General features: G+C 39.5%; 1 protein-coding gene across 4 annotated transcripts in view; it reads left to right on the plus strand.

Moving 5' to 3' along the window:
• Positions 1 to 8,048: 8,048 nt before the first annotated feature.
• The window catches only part of ELF2 (E74 like ETS transcription factor 2), a 34,903-nt gene continuing 23,419 nt past the window's right edge, over positions 8,049 to 19,532 (plus strand). The window contains exons 1-3 of one of the 4 annotated variants that reach the window (XM_039696078.1): positions 8,049 to 8,317; positions 13,359 to 13,564; positions 14,511 to 14,676. In XM_039696078.1, the coding sequence (XP_039552012.1) occupies positions 13,484 to 13,564; positions 14,511 to 14,676 (247 nt within the window). In that variant the 5' untranslated portion in view covers positions 8,049 to 8,317; positions 13,359 to 13,483. Of the gene's footprint in view, positions 8,318 to 13,358; positions 13,565 to 14,510; positions 14,677 to 19,532 lie in introns of those variants that run through there. The other 3 variants (XM_039696077.1, XM_039696079.1, XM_039696081.1) reach the window with 3 other exon arrangements.

The following is a 19,532-nucleotide window of genomic DNA, read 5'->3' on the forward strand; positions in this document are numbered from 1 at the left end:
CTTTCAAAAAGTGAATTTTTGAGTTGCTACACAAAGGCTGCAATGGAAAATGTTGAAAGATATTGTTGAGAAGGATCATTAAGGTCAGCAATGCCACAGCAGAGAACAGACATAATGCAAGACTAAAGGAGATCAGATTGGTCTTGAGAATACATTTCACAGGCCAGGGAAAAGCTTGAGATTCCAGAATTGGTCCAAACTGCACATTGCTCCTTTGCTGTCAGCAACCATCTGTGAAAACAGCTGTCAGGGATTTTCACCTCCCTCTAGTGCCCATTAGTCCCTCTAGTTCGCCTCTCTGAAGGGTGACAGCCTGTTGCTGCTGGCAGCTGTTCACAAAGCTGAAAATCCTGGAGATGATGAAGTCCATCTCATGATTTCAGGTTTACTTTTTGCCTGTGTTGCTACAGGTACAGCATTTCAATTTTATTTTCATTTACTTCTTCAAAACATAAGACAATTGCTAAAAAGCATTATTCAAACTGCAAGCTTCTACTCAGCACTTAGGAAATCCAAGAGTGAAATACTTTAATCAAAATTTTTTATATCTCTGCAACAGGCTTTGATGTTGTGCTACTATTTTTTAAATCTGTTTTTCTGGGAAAAAAAACCAAAAACCCAACAACAAAAAACCCAAAACAAAGACAAAAACCCAAAGAATTCCAACCCAGCAAAGAATGTGCTGTGATTCTACAGGTAATTAAACAGTGTGTTGAAACAATGTGGTTTGCTTGTGGTTTCCTGAGAGAAACCAATTTAATCTTTATTTATGCCTCAATATATGTTATAAATCCATTTTATGACATGGGGTTGATGCCTCAGGTTTTAGCTTTTATATTTTTCAAATTCTGTGCTGCTTTAGTGTGTGGGTCTGGGCTTCATATAAGGGTATAGTAAGTTCTCTGTGAAGACCAAGCTCTCTTGGGGATGAAGGACAGCCAGTCCAGATCTCAGGCACAAGAGCATAAACAACGGTGAAATTGTTATAAATGTCCTATAGGTCTAATTTAATAAACCACAAACTTAAAATTTAGCAGCAGTTTTAACTGAGATAAAATAATACAATCAAATATAATCCAGTAGTTACAAAAATAAATTTGGCAGTGGTTGGGATAAAGCATAAGCAAAAACTGATCAGTTGGGGTATGGGGAGGGCTTCCCACCCTGCCTCATGTACAAAAGGATCCAGACACAACTTATATACTGTATGCTAATAGATATTCATTAATACTTTCCCATAAATCTCCTCCTATTTCTGATTCTTGAAATTTACGTCACTGTAGCGCATGCTCCTGCTGTGGCTAAGGGGTCTTCTGGCTCTTTGGTGGTCTCTTTGGAGGAAGGCTCACTGTCTTCCTCGCTGTCCTCTGAATAACCTGGCAAGTTGTGCATGCGTCCCAAGTCTTGTGTTGTGTTACGTAAGTAAGCACTATGTTCCATTTAGCCTTATTATTTCATAGATAAGACCATTATTTTAGACTTCCTGTCTGGAATTGTCCCAACTTTATTCATGTCAAGGCTGATCCTGTCCTGGGAGTTGTCTTACACATGCCAGTTTTGACTTGGGAGTCTTCCTAAGTTTTGTTCATCAAGGCCCATTCTGATCTCCTGTATCCTGTTTCCCACATGTATCATCTACAAAGAAACCCATCTGCTTCACTAATCACATATACTTTTCCAATTATTTTCCCAAAATATTTATATAATTACAGTTTTGTTAGCATGAATCACATCCATTTATCACAAAATGAAGAGAGAAAAACAAGAAGGATGGAGCTTCATGGGCTGGAGCTGTAATTGGACAATTAACTCCAATATGCTAATGCACCAAAACTTACAGAAGTGTGAGACTCCGTGACCAGTTGTCCATTTTCACGACCATTTTGGGTTCACCTGGGTTGTAGCCCTGGCTGGGCTCTTGTGCTGCCCAAGGTGGATCTGTTGAAGCCTCATGGTAAATGCCAACTTTATTCTTTAACTCTGTCTAGTCTCGGTTCTAGGTCAGCCTTCTCAAGGCATCAGGGTGGAAAATGCTAAAGGGGCTGTGGGGAGCCTTATGCAAGAGGCAGCTGGGACACGTGAGGGGGAAAGAGACAGCCGACATTACAGTCTCTAAAGAGGCAGCTGCTTTGGAAAATGGTGGGAAGCCCTATCTCTGAGGGGACTTTGTCTTCTCAGAGCAGAGAAAGCTTCCATGAACAGGCCACAAGCAAGTGACCAACCTACTGACACCCTCCTTGTGGTGGGACAGGCCCCCAGATGCCTGGGAAAAAATGCCCGGGAAATCGGGCTATGGGAGGAGTCTTAGCCCAAAAAAGCATTTAACTGTGACATAATTAGCCCTGACATTTTTTTTTTTTTCATTTCTTGGAAGGAGTGGGGTCTCACCTGGAGGTTCAGCTCGTTTGGCCCCCCTCTGTTGCACACATGCTCTGTCTGCCAAGCAGATGCTGACAGGGTGTCCCGAGCGTGATAGATGAGTAATGCAATGGCTGACTCTCACAATTACAAGGCAAATATAATGTATATGTTAAGAGAAGCTTTATAAATTTATAGTTACGTTTTACCCCCATCCTTGCATTGTTATCACAGGATGGCCTGGGTAGTCGGGACATTTGGGAAGGTTGGCTTGTTACTATGGCAACACCTGACCTCCAATCAAGATGTAAGAAAGTGATCTCCACCACTGGACAGCAAAGAAGGAGTTGATTGACAAGACTTTGACAAGACTTCATGACTTGGAGATCTTCAAAAAAATATATGTGTGAGCTCTGCTTCAAAAAATTATATGCATGCCCTAGGAAAAGTGTTAAAATTGTTGTAGTTGCTGTGTTTCATCTCAGGAAGTTCAGTTGCCAGAGTGTTATCTTACTTCAGCACTGACTGTGGTATGCAAACCAATTAAAGAGGGAAATATAGAGAAGTGGAGAGACAGTAATATGTATGAAAATCGTATTTTCTCTTTCTGTCTCTGTAATATAATTAAATTACTGAGGCCCGTGGAGGTTCATTGATCACTCCCCCATAATGTGATGACTTTTTTTTTCCTGGCTTCCTTCTTCCTGCATAAGGCTATCTTCTTTCTGAGTAGTTAATGGGAAATGTTATTATCCAGTGAGGGCTAATTGAGTATAATTAACCATTGGATAACTCACATCATCAAGCAGAAGAGGGCAGTAAATCAAAGGGAGTAAGATTACTAAAACCTGGGACAGAGAAAGAACTGCTTATCCCCAAATACCGGAGAAATTCATAATATATGTTTTTCTCCCACTGAAGAAAATTGGCTTGAGTTTTTGTTTGCTTGTTTTTTGTTGTTTGTTTGAGTTTTTGTTTGTTTGTTTTTATTTGTTGTTTGTAGAAAATCCAAATCATACAAAAAATACTTTTATTCTGCTGTTTTAGTGACTAATTTCCAATGCAACATGTTCGGTGCTGAAGCTCTTATGAAGTGAATAGAGCCAAACTGGGATTAAGTGTTCAAGGCTTGACAGTTCTTGCTCTGGGAACAGAATGAGGCTGGACATGAATGTCTTTGCTACCATTTAAATTATTAATGAAATTCTATGAAATCAAAATCATGGCAGTCTCACCTCTCTTCACTTACTATTGGCAGCAGCAGGAGGTTACACAAAGGACCCAGTTCTGGTTATAAACAAAGAGAAAGGGACACTTTAAAGTGTCTGAAGTTGTTACTTTATGAGAAACCTTTACTGGCTTGATTTCTACCCCACTGCCTTTCTGCATGTCTCTTCCCAGAGTCTTGTGTTCTATACCAGTTCTGAGATATCCTCACTCGCCTCTGTCAACGTGAATTGCAGAGCCTGGCTGTTCCTAAATGAAAAGTAGTTTTCAATGTATTATGCTACAGAAAACAGAAATGTCCTTGAGGACAATTATTTTGTATTTTTTCTTTAAACCAGAACAACTGAAAATAAAGTGGTTAGCCTCTGTATGGAATTTCTTCTTCACAATTTCCAAACAGTTTCCCTGTATAAGAAGTGGACATTGTGTTTTGTGCTACCTCCAAATTAAGAAAAGCAACATGCCATATATATTCCATGTATTTTCTAAGTGAAAATGAGGTAAAGCCCTCTTTCACATTGATTCTTTTTCTTTCTAAAATACTGCAACTGCTGTATTTTAAAGTCTAACACACAGCAACAAACTCCTTAGTCCTTTTGTTTCCTCCTTGTTGGTTGGTGGAGACATTGCTGTGATCTTTTTCATGACATCGGTGGGAATCTGGTGCCGTCCATCTTTTGCCACTTTATTCCCAGAACTGGATTTCTTAAGCAGGTCATTTAACTTTGCTCTTCTTGATTGTGAAGCTGGTTTTTAGGAGAATCTGGATGATTTTCTCTCCTTTCTCAAACACTTCTGCAGCTGTGTTCCCCCACACAATGATGTCATCAATATACTGTAGATGTTGTGGAGCCTCATCCTTTTCTAGTGCAGTCTGGATCAGGCCATGGCAGATGGCAGGACTGTGCTTCCACCCCTGGGGCAGTCACTTCCCGGTGTACTGCACGCCCCTCCAGGTGAAAGCAAACTGAGGCCTGCATTCTGCTGCCAGAGGAATGGAGAAAAACGCATTGGCAATGTTAATGGTGGCACACCACTTCGCTGCCTTGCACTCAAGCTCGTACTGGAGTTCCAGCATATCCAGCACAGCAGCGCTCAGCAGCCTGAGTGACTGGGGTATTTGCTCATTTATCTCCCTGCCCCTGTCTGCCCTACAGTATCTAGCAGTGTGCAATAAGCATATGCTATGGCCCAGCTCACTGCAATGACCTTTTTCTCTTTGAAGTCATCATGGCAGCTATCTCTCAGGTATTTCCGTACCTTGTCGGGGTTCTGAATTTGTTCACATGAAAATTCCCAGGCTAGGGGATCAGAAAATTCCTTCAGGGTTCATCCCATTCTCCACACCACTCAGAATTTTCCATGCCTGGGTGAGGGGTCTCATCAGCTCTTCTGGACATCTCATTCTAGAGAAGTTGCAGACCATACAGAGGAAGCTTAACAGATTAAATACCAGGAAGGTCTCTTTTAACATTCATGGGAAACTGAACTTTCTCAAAAAGAGACTTAACAGATGCAAAGAAGGAAAGGAAAGGCTGGGAAACCTCATCCCCTGCTCTTCTTCTGGGCACAACAAACTGGGTACAATTACTAATAAACTCCCAAAGCATGCTACTGGAACTAGGATGCAGGGTAGGATGAAGAAACTATAAACCATACATATCTTGAACAGACTCCAGTACCTCTGTAAACTCTTTATAAATCATTATCACTGAGCCTAGCAAAATAGCTATTCTAATCTGTGCCCCTCTACTGTAAAAACTGTGTGTTAGGGACAATACTGCAGCTATTTCTGGATAAGAAAATAAGACTAGGGACCAGAAAGGTATCAAAACCTCAAAAAAGCCTAGGGACAAAAAACACGTGAAGGCTTCCACTCAGAGAGACATCACAAATTTAAGCAACATGGCTGCTTACTGCTTTATTTCAATACAGAGTAAGTACAACTAAAATGCAATCAGCGCAGGTTTTTTTTCTCAAGACACGTGGTGGGTGCCAAAAATGTATTTGTCCTGATTTACGGCAAATTTGGGAGAAAACCTCTAAAGGGGTTCCTCTAGAAAGCAGATTTAAGCATCCCCTCCCCCAACTGGCTTGGGAAAAAAAGATTTCCTAGGAGAAAAGTGGAAGAAAAACCTGTTTATTTAACAGACAAAGCATTCACCATCACAAAAAATGAACAATATTAAACAATAAAACCTCCTGTCAATCTGAAGAGATGACAAACTCAGGAATTCCTTTTCGTGGGTTGCAGCTCGCCTTACCCAGTGTGTTAGCAGTCCCTCCAGTGCTGGAAATGCTGCAGCCCAGGCCTGGCCCAGTGGCCACAGGTGGAGCTGCCAGTGCTTTTCTAGGTTTTCAGTCTAGAGCAGGTTTAAACAGCTCTAGGAAAAAGAAAAACCACAGTCTAGGGAACTTCTCTGCCTCAGCTAGCTAAAAACTTAACTAAAAGCAAAGGAAAGCTCTCTCCTGCTGCAGACAACACAGTCCAGGAGAAGGATGTGGGGGAGCAAGTGCAGTTTCTGATAATGAACTGTGTGCTTCTTCTCTCCCCTGCTGTGCTCTTGGAACCAGTCTTAAAAATGCAAAACTTAACATCCAATATAAACAAAACAGACAATTAAGGGTACAAGCATCATAAAGTCACCCCAAAACGCAGGCTGCAAAAAACCTGTCATTGAGGGCTAAAATTCCCATCCATTGTTTCCAGTCTAACAAGGCAATTTTTGCCAGGAAGTATTTAATATTTTCCTCCCAATACCCCACCCTTCTCTTGACTTACTCTTTTCTCACATTTATTTCATAATTGTCATCTGCTGTCTTCCATCATCCACTATTAATGAAATTTTAACTCTACATCTTTGATATATTTTTGATGCAATTTACATGCTGACTATTAAAATAATTACATTTTCTAATGTGCAAACACTGAATACTGTAATTTCTAGCAGCAACATGGATGTCAGCTATATTGCTAATAAATGATAATGTTTTTCCCCATTTGAGTCTTATTTTTAAAGGCAAACAAAAGACCTAAAAGTGATACCTCTTACCTTTCAAAGAGCAGACAACTTAAATGTTTTTTGTTAATATAAACTAGGAGCAAAATCTGTAACTGACAACATCAAAGAGTATGCCTTATTACATATCTGGCAGCCTTAGTGTGTGGTAAAAGCTCAATTTTGCTATGATGTGTGCTTTACTACAAAGCCACAGCTCATTTAAATTTACACCTCAGTAGTGGCCACTTACGTAAGAAGCTGCTGGTAGCACCATCTATTATTAGTAATGTCTGACATGTTTTTGGAAAAAAAGAATCACTAGTGTTCCCATCCTTCAGGGCACAGGACTGGTATTTTTAGGGCTACCTTTAACCTCAGGGAGATGTCTGTGCCATCCTTGAGTAAAATAACTGCCCATGTTATTTTCCTGGAAAACTAAAATTGTGTGTAACCTGTAAAAGTCAATCAGACTCCAGAGCCTAAAGACCCCTGAAAGATTTAATTTCCTTAGGAAAGGAAGCTGATGCCCTGAAAAGCAGAGGGAAGACATATTCAGTTCAAATGTACAAGGAAGAGGAGCCAGAGCAGTAGAGGTGGTAACATGCATAAGGCATGAAGTCTGGAAATCAGAGTTGGTGAAGCAGGGGATGCAGAGGGCCAAGGGAGATGTGGATAGTGAGACAGACACTGAGCTGTAGCAGAGGTGCTTTTGCAGGCAGATGGAGGTGAGGAGCAGGCGTGTGACTGAACTGTCTGTCACAGGGCTCTGGTCAGGAGCAAGATCCTTCAATCAGACCCTTGCAAGGTACAGGTACAGGGGGCCCAAATCAGTCCGGACAAAACTATCATCCCAGAGCTCCTTACAGCAAGCGGCTTTTCATTGCAGAAAATATCCTTGGCAGTGTAGGGGTTTCTTCCTCTCTGTAATGAAAACGTAATGCCTCCTCTTCAGCTAAAGCTCTCCCGTTTATTTCCGTGAAACGCCAAAGAACGGCATAGTGGTTGAAGCCCAGAGTTTGTAAAATACCGATTCCGTTCAGAACCTCAGACCGGGCTGGGTTAAAGCGGTCTCGATGCACACTCGCACCGCGCTAACAACAAAAACCGCACTACGGATGGGACTGGTGGCTCCGTGAGCCGGCGGGGCAGAACCGGGGGCGGCTCTCCAGCACTGCCCCGACAGGATGCGCTCCGCAGCTGCCGCGCACGGGCACACGGCAGCAGAGCCGCCACCGCCGCCACAGCCCCGCGCAGCCACCTGCTCCGCCACAGCGCCGGGGCAGCGACACCCTGCCGCGTTCCTCCCTGCGTCTCGAGCAGGGGCTCCTCCCGGCTCGGGACACGCCCGCCGGGCGCAGGGCAGCGTGAGGGACGCTCCGGACCCCGCCGGGCCCGGGCGAGCCCAGCGCAGGCGCGGAGCGGCCGCGCATGCCCGCAGCGCCCCCGCGCGCGGCGGCGCCCGGCGCTGTCAGTGCGGGCAGCCCGGGGCGGCGCGGCCTCCCGGGCCCGGCCGGGCTGCGCTGGGCTGGGGCAGCGCCAAGGGGCAGCGCCTTGTTTACACGGGGCGTCGGGAGAACATGGCAGCCCGGGAGTGCCGGACACTCGCTGTCATGCGTGATCGCTCCGCCCGTGCCGCGGTCGCCGTGCGCCCTGCGCTGCTCGCACCGCCGGTAAACAGCGGGAGCCTGGCGTACTTTTCATTGTACCGCGGCTGTAAAGCGTCGTACTGGGTGAGCCCAGTTCGTGTTTATCTGTTACCTCTTTGGATGTGCTCCCTCTTGTCTCTCCCCACTTGAATAATTCAGTTTTTCATTCTGCCTGCTCCCTCCCTTATGGCTGGTCACTGTTACCTTTCTTGCGACTCCTATTTTGTTGTTTAACTTCTCACTGCAAGTTTAAAAACAGGTTCTGGATCTAGTCCTTATTGCTCTTCCTTCTCCTCTCATGCCATCTCTTACAGGGGACAGGGTTAGTTGCTTTCAGAAAGGTGCTGTTAAAAGGATGGTTCTTCTGTGTGGTGGCATCAGTGACATACTCTTAATCTCTCAGGTTTCAGTAGTGTCTGGTTCAGAAGGTGCCTGAAGTTTAGACTGTTACTCACATCTTTATGTTCAATAGTCTCATAAGCAACTTAGGGGCTTTACCTTCGTAAAGCCGTCTAACTTAAATCTTACAAGTTTCTGATTTCTGGAATGTGCTACCAAAACTAATTATGGAATTTTTTCACACTGCTTCTTTTTGGAGTGTGTGTTGGGGTTTGTTTTTTAAACCTACATCCTCCCCATTTAATTTAATAGTCTCTGCTGCTTTATTATGTAAAGTGATGAATAATTCCTCCCTGCTCTGGCTTGTGGGGGAGTGGAAATGATTATTAAGGACCAACAATCAATTTGCTGGAAAGAGAGGTACCAGTTAAGGGAAAGTATGTGAGAGTTTTGTCAGAGGGAAGAGAAGGTTACAGGGTATCTTTAAATAGAGAGCAGTAGGAAGAGAGCCTGCTAAGAGGATGAGATGCAGGAAGGTCCAGAAGAAGCCTGCTGAAGCCACAAAGCTTTTTGCAGAACGTTAATAGTTTCTGAGTGATTATAAGCTTACATGTTTTGGGGCTCATCAGCTTTGGCTTTTGAGGTTTCAGAGCAAACTTTGGGTGTTCAGATTATCAAATTATACATGTGTGGAAGGAGGTTTTCTAGTGCTTTACTGGATTTGATGCATCGTTAATTTGATCCAGTGTATTAGTTTCTGTGCATTCAGGAATAAATTTACTGCTTTTTTGTGTGAAAACTTAAGAAGTATTGTGTGGCTAGGACTACTTTGCACATTCCTTATTTTGATTTGTATTTTATAAATTTTAGTGCTTGGTCCAAATTGTGAGGTACTGTAAACTGCATGGATTCCATGCTCCCCTGACCTCATGGATGCAAAGATTTACTTTGTGTCCTAATTTTGATATAACTTGTGCAACAAACTTTAGCAAGAAGTTTAGGAGGTTTTTTCTGCTCAGAGGGCTTTTTCAGTAACTTAATTTTTCAGTTCTTAGACTCGTTGAGTTTCAGAAAAAGAAAGCCAATTTGCTATGTCTTCTGCACGTGCCTGTGTGAATCAGATAGAGCTGTAAATATGATCTGGGAAAACATCTTTAAAAAGATGTTTCAGTCAGCATGAAATGTTTTACAGAGTGTGCTGTGGTTTATATGTATCAGAAATGATAGTGGCATTTACTGCTGTATTTGAAGTTCTACCTATGAAAGAACACCTTAGTGCCCTTAGGAAGCCTTGTTCCTCTTAATGGGATTCTGCAGTGATCTTGGCCGATGAATTTCTGCTTGTGTAATTAACTTCATTTTCAAGCCAACTTTCTTAACTTTTTTTTTTATTAAACCAAAAGAAGGCTGTTTTGGAAAAAAAAAAAAAGCTGTATGTGATGCTGCTGTGCGCTGGAGTCCTGCACTTGCAGATGCATCTGTGTAGGTATCTGCATAAATCTCTTGTCAGGATTTAGGATGCGACCGGAATAAAAGGGGGATGTTGTTCCAAGTACTCTTGTGGCGGTTCCGAGTGCTGTAGGAGCAGCTGCCTCTGCTCACTGCTGCCCAGACTTCTGTGTGTTTCTCTTGGTTTTAGGCATCTTTTTTCAAGCATTGTGTTTTGAGTTTTTTTTTTTTTGCTAGTTTCTTTTATAGTTAAAATGAAAGTGTGCTAAAACTATTTAGAGACTATAAGCAGACTTATATTTAGAGTTTTATTCTGAAATCAGTCCTAAATAACTTCACTCGAAGTCTGGCTTAGAGGAGATGACCTTCTCTACCATCCTTTCCACACTGTTTTTCAATTATTATCTTTTAATCTGTTGAGCTGCATATTTGCTTCCCTGTTAATTTGATAGGTAGTTATGCATAGGAGAATCAACTTAAGATACTGTTTTTACTGGGACGTGTTCATCACAGTTGTAATTTGCAGTGGTTTTAAGCTTTCTGCCAGAAACATACGAGAGCAGTTTGGATTTCTTGTAGGCACACACTTGGATACATAATGTAGGTCAGATAAATGTACTATTCAATATGTGAATGAATGGGTATTTTGCAGCCTTTATTGCAAGTGCCCTGTAACCTCTGAAGACTTGCTCTAATTGATTGTCTTGACCAGTGAAAGTTATAAAAAATTTTAGTCTTTGTTGTGTGTTTTGTAGTGGTAAATAGTTAGAAACTTCTTGCCGTTGGGGCAAAGTATTTAAGATTCAGAATATTTTGTTTGGTTGGGGTTTTGTTTTTTATTATTTGGTGATGGGAGCATGTAGATTTATTTTTGTTTTCCCATGAGATATGTATAAAAATAACAGCAAGGATGTTTTTGTGGTTGTAAGGGTTTTTCCAAATGTTTCAGAACAAGTTTTTCTCTGAATTTTCCATTACCAGGAAGAACAGGAGTGGATGTCAGAACTGTAACAACATGATTTGGTAATTTCCTTTGGAAATGTTAAATTTATTTTTTCTCCTCTGATGTTATTCTCTATTTTGCTTTACTGTAAGCATCTATCCAGAGAGGAATGAAATTTGTAGTGTGCATTTTTTTTGTTTTTATTTTTATTCTTTCTGCAGGTTGTCCTGTAATTCAAAACCAGTTGTACTTTGAACCAGCTTCTGTGAACCTGCTTGCTAATTGTATCACTGGGGACAGCCTAGTCTCTTTCAAACCTGAATCATCTCTTACTTTAAGAGTCTGAGTCTAATTGTCTTTTGGCCTTTTTGGCTGGCTTAGTCTCGGGAAATGTGAATTTCTGAGCTGGTTCCTGGAAGTGACCAGGCAGCATTTTCCTTTTACAGGACTCTAATGAGTTGGGACTTGCTATGGAGAGGATGGGGAGTAGATTCATTGTCGTGCTGAAATTCGAGAGAGAAGCAAAAAGTCTTCCATTGAGACATGCTCCTTAGGGAAAGGGAAGAAGGGAAGTGCTGGTTCATTGAGAAAGGGCTGTGTCTGTGGGAGTCTCACATATATGTAGGTGTGTGGGTGTGTTTGAGTGTCTGCTTTAACTTAGAACTTCCAAACCAGACTGAACTGAAACTCTTTTGCCTTCTCACTTGCTGATGAGTGAGTGGGCTTGTTGTTTTCTCTACCCTGGCAGAGTTTTGAAAACATTGTTGACTGAACGTCAGTATGAAGTTCAAATCCTATTATGTAAAGACTTTCAGTACCTTGATGGACTATTCCACATATTCAGTCTGAAGATACAGTTTTTTTAATGAATGCTGAGATTTAGCATCTCACATGTTCTTCTGTGTACTTTCTTTCCCCTGGAAGGTCTTTACTATGATTTCTGCCGCAACTGGAAAATGAGGATTATTATTTATGTTTCTGCGTTGCCTTAACTTCATTTTTATAGGAAATTGGTGATTCACGTAGAGATAGATCAGCATAAAAGTAATTGAAACCTTTTGTAACCTAGGAGACAGAAATAACATGTTTTTGAGAGAACCTGATCTTGTAAACAGTATTGAGTGTTTTCAGTTGATGCAATTTGGCAGTTACTTGGCCATCTGTGTGGGATTATCGTACCTCAAATATAAATATACAGTAGATGTGGTCTAGTATTTGATTTATTTGCATTTATATTTGTTATTATTGATTGTTGGTTGGCATTAATATTCTGCATGAGAATGAAATTAGCTTTGTGATGTGCTTAAGCAGAGGTACCATATGAAGCACTGTATGTTCACTGAGCTGCAAGTCTGAGTTGCAGGAATAATGCTGATGTTTGAAACAGGTTAGAAAGTCTGTGCTTCTAAATTAAAATGCAATTTAATTTCTTTGGACTTCTACTTTGGGTTATGGGTCATTGGCAATATTTCTATTGTGTATATAAATGGAAAACTGTAGAAGAAGAAAAGGTTTTGCAATAAAATGGATTTTTTTTCTTCTGATTGATTATTTTAGTGTATTCATAAGCAATTGTTTTTCTGCTTAACATAGTTTTTAAATTCAAAGACTTTTGGATAGGTAAGGAGTATGCTTTTTGTTCTAAAAAATCTGATCTGGAGGGTGACAGGTGTGTATGGCTCCAGCAGATGCCTGTTAAAGGCTTTTCAGCCTGAGTCTTGTTTGGGGAGCAGAGGAGGTCTTAGGTTTGTTCTTCATCAAAAAGTGGTGCTAGTTTTACAAGTGGAACAATGGAAAATAAAGTAGTAACTTTGTGGGGGGGTGGTTTGTGCTGTTACAAATTAAATATAGTTAGGTATGAGTCGTGCTTTGTCATGTAGAGTGAACTGCCTATGTGAGCAAAAAAAGCCTTTTTTTTCCTAAATTGTGTATATTTTTTCTTTCTTTGGAAAAGTATCTTATGCCTATTCCTTGCTTAGTTTGCATCTGACTGGAGAGATCAGCATTTGTAATTTTTGTTCGTGTAGGGCACCCAGTTATCCTGCATGAATCCAAACAAGCATTTCCCTAAATGTGCAGGATTAGTTCAGTTTAAACCAGCTTCCTGCTATTAAAAAGCAGAACTCTTTGAGTTTGCCCATTGGAGTACTGATGATGATTTCTTTCTTCAGTGTGTATTAGATGGTCCTGTTTTCTTGCAGACCTCAGTGATTGTTGTAGCCTTCTGATGGATGGATTTTATTAAAATTCTGTCTTTTGTTATAAAGCACTGATCTCAGTGTTTGCTGATGCCCTATTTTGATGTAGAGATGCAGCATGCAAGAGATTTCATAAACATTGGAAGACTTTTGAGTATAAATTATGCAAATAACTTAAAATTATTTTGTGTTTCAGCAACCTCTGCCTAGCTGTTTAAGAGCAGTGGACTGTGAATTCAAGCCTTTGATATCCTGAAAATTATCAGCATTAGTATCTTCAAGAGAGATAACAGTTCTCAAAGAATCTTCGGGGGATGCACCATGACATCAGTAGTGATTGACAATGGAGGCCCTGCCCTGGAGTTTGACAGCAATGAAATAAAAAATCAAGAGGTTAGAAAAGTAAATAGCACTTATTTACTATCAAACTTTGAAACCTTTTATCTTAATTTGAAAGAAAATTTCGCTGTAAACTTGCTGTGAAAACAGATGAAATGGATCTGTTGTTGTGTAAGGAGGAAGACTGCAGCCATTTTTCAAATATCTTTTAGTAGAAGAATTTGTTGTCACAGCAGTGGAAGCAGGAAGTTTTGAAGTTGGCAGTACAACTATAGACTGGGTTTACAAAATGATATTCTATACTAAGCTTTCTTTAAAGATCTCAGATGTGAGGTATAGAACAAGTTGAGCAGAACAATACACACACTCTTTTCAAGTTAGCCAGCACAGGATATTTTATTGTATTTTGCATTCTTATCAACAAATAATAAATATATTCTACTCTTCTGTAGCTTTTAATAAAGATAGTCTGGCACAGTTCTACTTCTGCAACACTAACTGATTATATATGCTTTTACAGACATTTTGATCCTTAAATAAGTAGAGATGAGCATATAAGCTTTGAAGTGGTCAGTTCTTCTGTAATAACTTAAGCATTTAACCCAAAACATGTTTGAAAGACACAGGTCAGATGTAGGTACCTTGGAGTGTGTAGTCAAAGCCTTTGTTACCTTTCATCAAGCAGAGGGAGGAGAAACTTCTCACAGCTCAGTGTCTTCATTAGAAAGTGTGCTCTTTTCTAATATCTTAAGCTGTCTGGTGCTTTGAATTTGTCTTAAACTCAGGGAAAATTTTGAGATTTAGAAAGCCCCCTCTAACGGCTGATAACTATCTGTTATTCTTTTAATCTCTTGCTTTGGAAGAAAATTTCCTTTAAAAATATTTGAAAATGTTATCATTATTTCATAAAGAATTTAGGAACATAAGAGGAAAACGTTGACACAGAGTTCAATAGTGCAGTATTTAGAGCAATTTTTTTTCTTTCCTTTCCTTTTTTCCCTTTCTATAGGAAAATGAGCCTGTCTCTGAATTCCCAGCAGTGGTTGTGGAGCCAGTTCCTAGTGCCAGACTAGAACAGGGTTACGCTGCTCAGGTCCTGGTTTATGATGATGAGACTTACCTGATGCAAGATGTAGCAGAGGAACAAGAAATTGAGACTGAAACTGTGGAAACAGGTAGACTTACTTAATTCTTTTCTTCCATGAAGTTTTTTTTTATTTTTAGAAATCCCCAAGGAATGTGTCTACTCACACGATTAAGGTCTTGACATGGGTTCACATCTCTTTCCTCTAAGCTTAGCTTTACTTAGGTTTCATTGGTGACAGGATTACCTTAGCAGGTAAAAATGTCAGGTTACATTCAGGATGCTGCATTGTAACACTGTGTCTCCTCCCTCAAGAGCAGGCAGATCTTCAGTTATGTCTTTGCTACATACTTTTGCAGGGAGTTTACTAGACAGCTAAACTTGGAGTTTTTAAAAATCAGCTGGGCGAGGAAGCTGGTTAGAATTCAGTTTCACACTGTGTGTGAGCCACACAGCTGCAGGGCAGCTGGAAATAGGTACTGTGTGGCTCTCTTTATCCCATCTTCCAACTCTTGTCCCTTCCTGTCTGTCCCTTCCTATCCTGCATTTTTGGTGCAATAATTTATTTTTGTTGGTTTGGTTGCAGGAGTGGGTGGCTAGGGGGAATGGAGTTGGGCTGTCCCTTTATGGGCAAAAAGCTTAATACCTTGAAATTAACACATCTATCTATAAAATAACAAGTTAGGAATGAAGAAAGGAGTAGAGCTTTGCTGTGAAAGATTAACTGTTTAGTGATAAGCACGAATCTTTCTGTACACCCTCTCTCCAAAGAACATGATCAGGAGATTTTCTGAGGGGCACCAAAGGGTGCAGAAACAAAAGCTGTGCTGCTCTAGCAGCCTAATAACCTCTACCTGTGATTCCTGCTGTCCTTCCCTCTTGCTCTCTTGTGTTGCTTTTCATACTTCTCTATGCTAACTTTACAAGAAGAAAAATAGCAAGGAGACCCTCAACTGTTTTGTATTTCTGTTGAATTAAATTTCTGCTGGATTAGCAGAGTGTTGGAGTAGGGAGCACATAGAACTGCAACCAAAGGACAGGTCTTCTTGGGCACTCCATATGTAACTGTTGAGACCCACTTGACATTGGTAGCATATGCTCCTATTCTGCAGCTGCCTTATTTAGAGCTGGTGTTTAAATTCATGATGTCAAGAAAGCAAGATAAAGGTGAGAGACTGTCTCAGCTGCTTAACTTGGCATCCCATTATATGCATTCCTAACAGATTAGGTACGTTTCAGTGCAGATTTCTCAGTAAACTGGATGCAATTGCTCATACATCCTTCTCAAGTTGGATGTTATCCTGTAGCACTGCAGCAAAAATTGCAGGCATCAACTTCAGAAGGTGAGCATGAGCTAGTGATGCAGGTTTTGGGACAATACATACAATTCCAGTTTACTGAAACGCGTTTTGAAAGAAATATGCTAATTAGAAGTTCAACAAATAAATATAAAGAGAAGTTACAAAATAATGTATTTCTTAAATTTAATTTCTGGTTATGGTAATAAAACTTTTGAGGATAAGGTAAGTGAGAAGTGAGAGTGTTCTTCCCAAACTGAGTTTTAAAACTAAAGTTTGTATTTGAAAACTTTTCAGAGCTTATACCTCGAAGGTTTTTGTATTCAGAAGTTGTTCTTTAAACATTAAATATGCTGTTTCTAGTAAGACTTTTGTAGATAAATTGCTAAATTAATGGCTAACAGGATAAAGAGCTGCTGCAAATGAACTGTTTATGTTTTTAAGCATAATTTTATGGCCATTATACACTGGGGGAAATTACAGTTAAAAACTTGTAGCTCTTCTATAGGAATAGTTTTGTGTAAGCTGCTGTTCAAAGAAAGGGACATGAGTGCTTCAAAGCCTTGATATTTGAAAGTTAGTCTTAAAATTGATAGAGTAGTTGATCTGATGATTTGGTGATATGGCTGGAGATGGTAAGAGATTTGTCTTGACTGTGTGTAGTTTGTTGATGTTTTCTGTGTTGCTTTTGTTTTCACAGTTTGACATTAATATGTTCTTAAAAATTTAGTATGATAAGATAATGATATATTTAAATCAGTTCAAATATTTATTTTTTAGTAGTTTTAATAGTTTTGGTCTAAGAATTAATGGGCAGTGACAAGACAATAAACAGTAAAGGAGAAATTAATATTAATTAAGATTTTAAAAGCTATGAATGCACACCCATTCCTACTGTCCATCTTTTAAGTATTATTTGTGTAGTGTAAACACCTATTAATCCAGTGTGGTTTTCATGGTGTAATTACACATGACAGTGAGTAGTGGTCCTTGCACAGAGCTCATGTCCAGTTTGGGCAAAGGAGTGCTTGGTTTAGGCTGTTCTGAGGAAGGCAGTCTTGTGGGGCATGTGTTGTGAGCGACACGTTTTGACACAGGCAGCAGTCTTTCTGAATTATTTCTCATACGGAGAGGTAAGATGGGCAGAGAGAAAGTATGAAAGCCCCAAGAAACATTGATTTTGGTAATGCACCATTGTTAGCAATGAATTGCAGGACAGTGAATCTGAGTGCGCTGTTTTTAAATTTTAATTTTGTAGTAGAGATACTGGGCTGTGGGTAGGTAGCAATTTACTGTAGGGTGGTAACAGGTGCCATGGTAATTGTTAATGAGAAAGCAGGCTAAGGCAATAAACAAGGTACAATGCTTAAGGAGCATTTTAAGGTACTAATTTTTTGAAGTTCGTGCCTTTATTATGCTAATGATCCCAATTTAGAGAGGTGCAACAGTTTGATTTCTGGATATCTTAGAAGAAAAATCTATTATTGCTAAAGGAGTCTCAATAGTTTCTACTTCATAAATGACAGAATTAATTGCTACGAAGATGTTCATGGTATTTGATAAATGTATCCTTGTTGCACCAAGAATGAGTAGACTTAATACTTTTTGTGGTTCTAGGTTATACAGACAGCATGGTAAATACTAAAACCCATCTTAAAGAACCCTTGGCAGCACTTGAAAAGAATCCCTTTTCACATAACACACCCCCCTTTTTCAGTATCTTTTGTGTTGGCCATGGACCTGATTTTTTTCCTTTTCTTGTGATGATTCATTGGCAATTCCAATGACTATTGATTTACGTGGTTTATAGCATTACAGCACACATTCAAATAGCCTCAGGCTACTTTGCAGTTAATCTAAAGCATCATAATTTATTAAAATATAACATTATTCTAGCCTCCAGAGACAGGGATTAGTACCCTGTGTAAAAAATGTTGTAGGGTAGCTGCTGTGGGAAAATTTCCTTAGGACACTAAAGAGATGATCTGTGCTGTGCACTGAATGGTTCTACTTGTGGTTTGCTGTTCTGTGAATGGATTTGAGACTGTGTGGACTGTAACGACAGTCAGTGCTGAGCCAAGGGCAGAGTCAGGGTCTACAGTTTGTTTTTAATTACAAAACATTTATAAAACCACAATTCAAATAAAATATACTATATGATCATTATAAGTACTTAGGAGTTTTTAGTTAATTCTAGTAGAGTATGGGGCTTTTTGCCCCCCATCAGACTCCTTCCCACTAATCTATTTTGATTCATGAATCAAGGATCATTATTTATAATTAATTCTTTAACTGTAAAATTAATCTGTTAACTACTGAAGTAAAAGCCAAGTGTCTTTCAGCAAACAAGAAAGACTTAGTCGTTCATTGTTTTTATTCTAGAAAAATATGCCAATTTGCTTGGAATAGAAAAAGGAGTTTTCTAGAAAAAAACAAAAGATAGAAATCTGGGTCATTTCAGGTGACCTTATGACATTCTTTCTGGAAGTAGTGAGTGCCTTTTGTAATGATTGGAAGGGGAAATAAAATTTATTATTTTTAAATTAGATTGACACAGTATTTTAATTTCTTCCTTTTTTTGTTTGATGTTCTTGGGAGTGGTACTTTCAGATCATTGAGAACTGAGTTACAGCCTTAAAATTTTGTTTCCTGCAACAGTGAACATATTTATATCATAAAAGACACATCCTTCTTGACAAGTTTTTAATAACACTCAAATTCTATTGGCTTTCATTTCCTACAGGTTTTTTTCCCTGAAAATAATTAGCCCTTCAGTTTTAGGATTTATTCAACAAAACATTTGTAGTTTGCACAATACCAAAAGCTGCTTTCTTTAAAGGAGCAGTGTGTCTAAAGTTAACAATAGCTACAATTCTGTTTATTTTGTCACCACACAGAAACTGTAACATGGATATAATGGAGTAATCTAATTTTGGAATTTACCATAGGAGCAGTGTGGAAGGTAACAGAGTCATGGTCTACAGATCTTGGACATGGAGGATGTTAGTTAACTAAGATAGTATTTAAGTATTGCCAGTGTAGACCCTGATTTAATTGTTTTAGTGATTCTAACATCTAAAATAAAATAGTTAGATTGACACAGTATTTGAATTTCTTCCTTTTTTTGTTTGATGTTCTTGGGAGTGGTACTTTCAGATCATTGAGAACTGAGTTACAGCCTTAAAATTTTGTTTCCTGCAACAGTGAACATATTTATATCATAAAAGACACATCCTTCTTGACAAGTTTTTAATAACACTCAAATTCTATTGGCTTTCATTTCCTACAGGTTTTTTTCCCTAAAAATAATTAGCCCTTCAGTTTTAGGATTTATTCAACAAAACATTTGTAGTTTGCACAATACCAAAAGCTGCTTTCTTTAAAGGAGCAGTGTGTCTAAAGTTAACAATAGCTACAATTCTGTTTATTTTGTCACCACACAGAAACTGTAACATGGATATAATGGAGTAATCTAATTTTGGAATTTACCATAGGAGCAGTGTGGAAGGTAACAGAGTCATGGTCTACAGATCTTGGACATGGAGGATGTTAGTTAACTAAGATAGTATTTAAGTATTGCCAGTGTAGACCCTGATTTAATTGTTTTAGTGATTCTAACATCTTGTATGAATGGTATTTTTCCCCTTTT

Source organism: Passer montanus, unplaced genomic scaffold (assembly GCF_014805655.1).
Source record: "Passer montanus isolate IOZ18808 unplaced genomic scaffold, ASM1480565v1 scaffold95, whole genome shotgun sequence".
Taxonomy (NCBI): domain Eukaryota; kingdom Metazoa; phylum Chordata; class Aves; order Passeriformes; family Passeridae; genus Passer; species Passer montanus.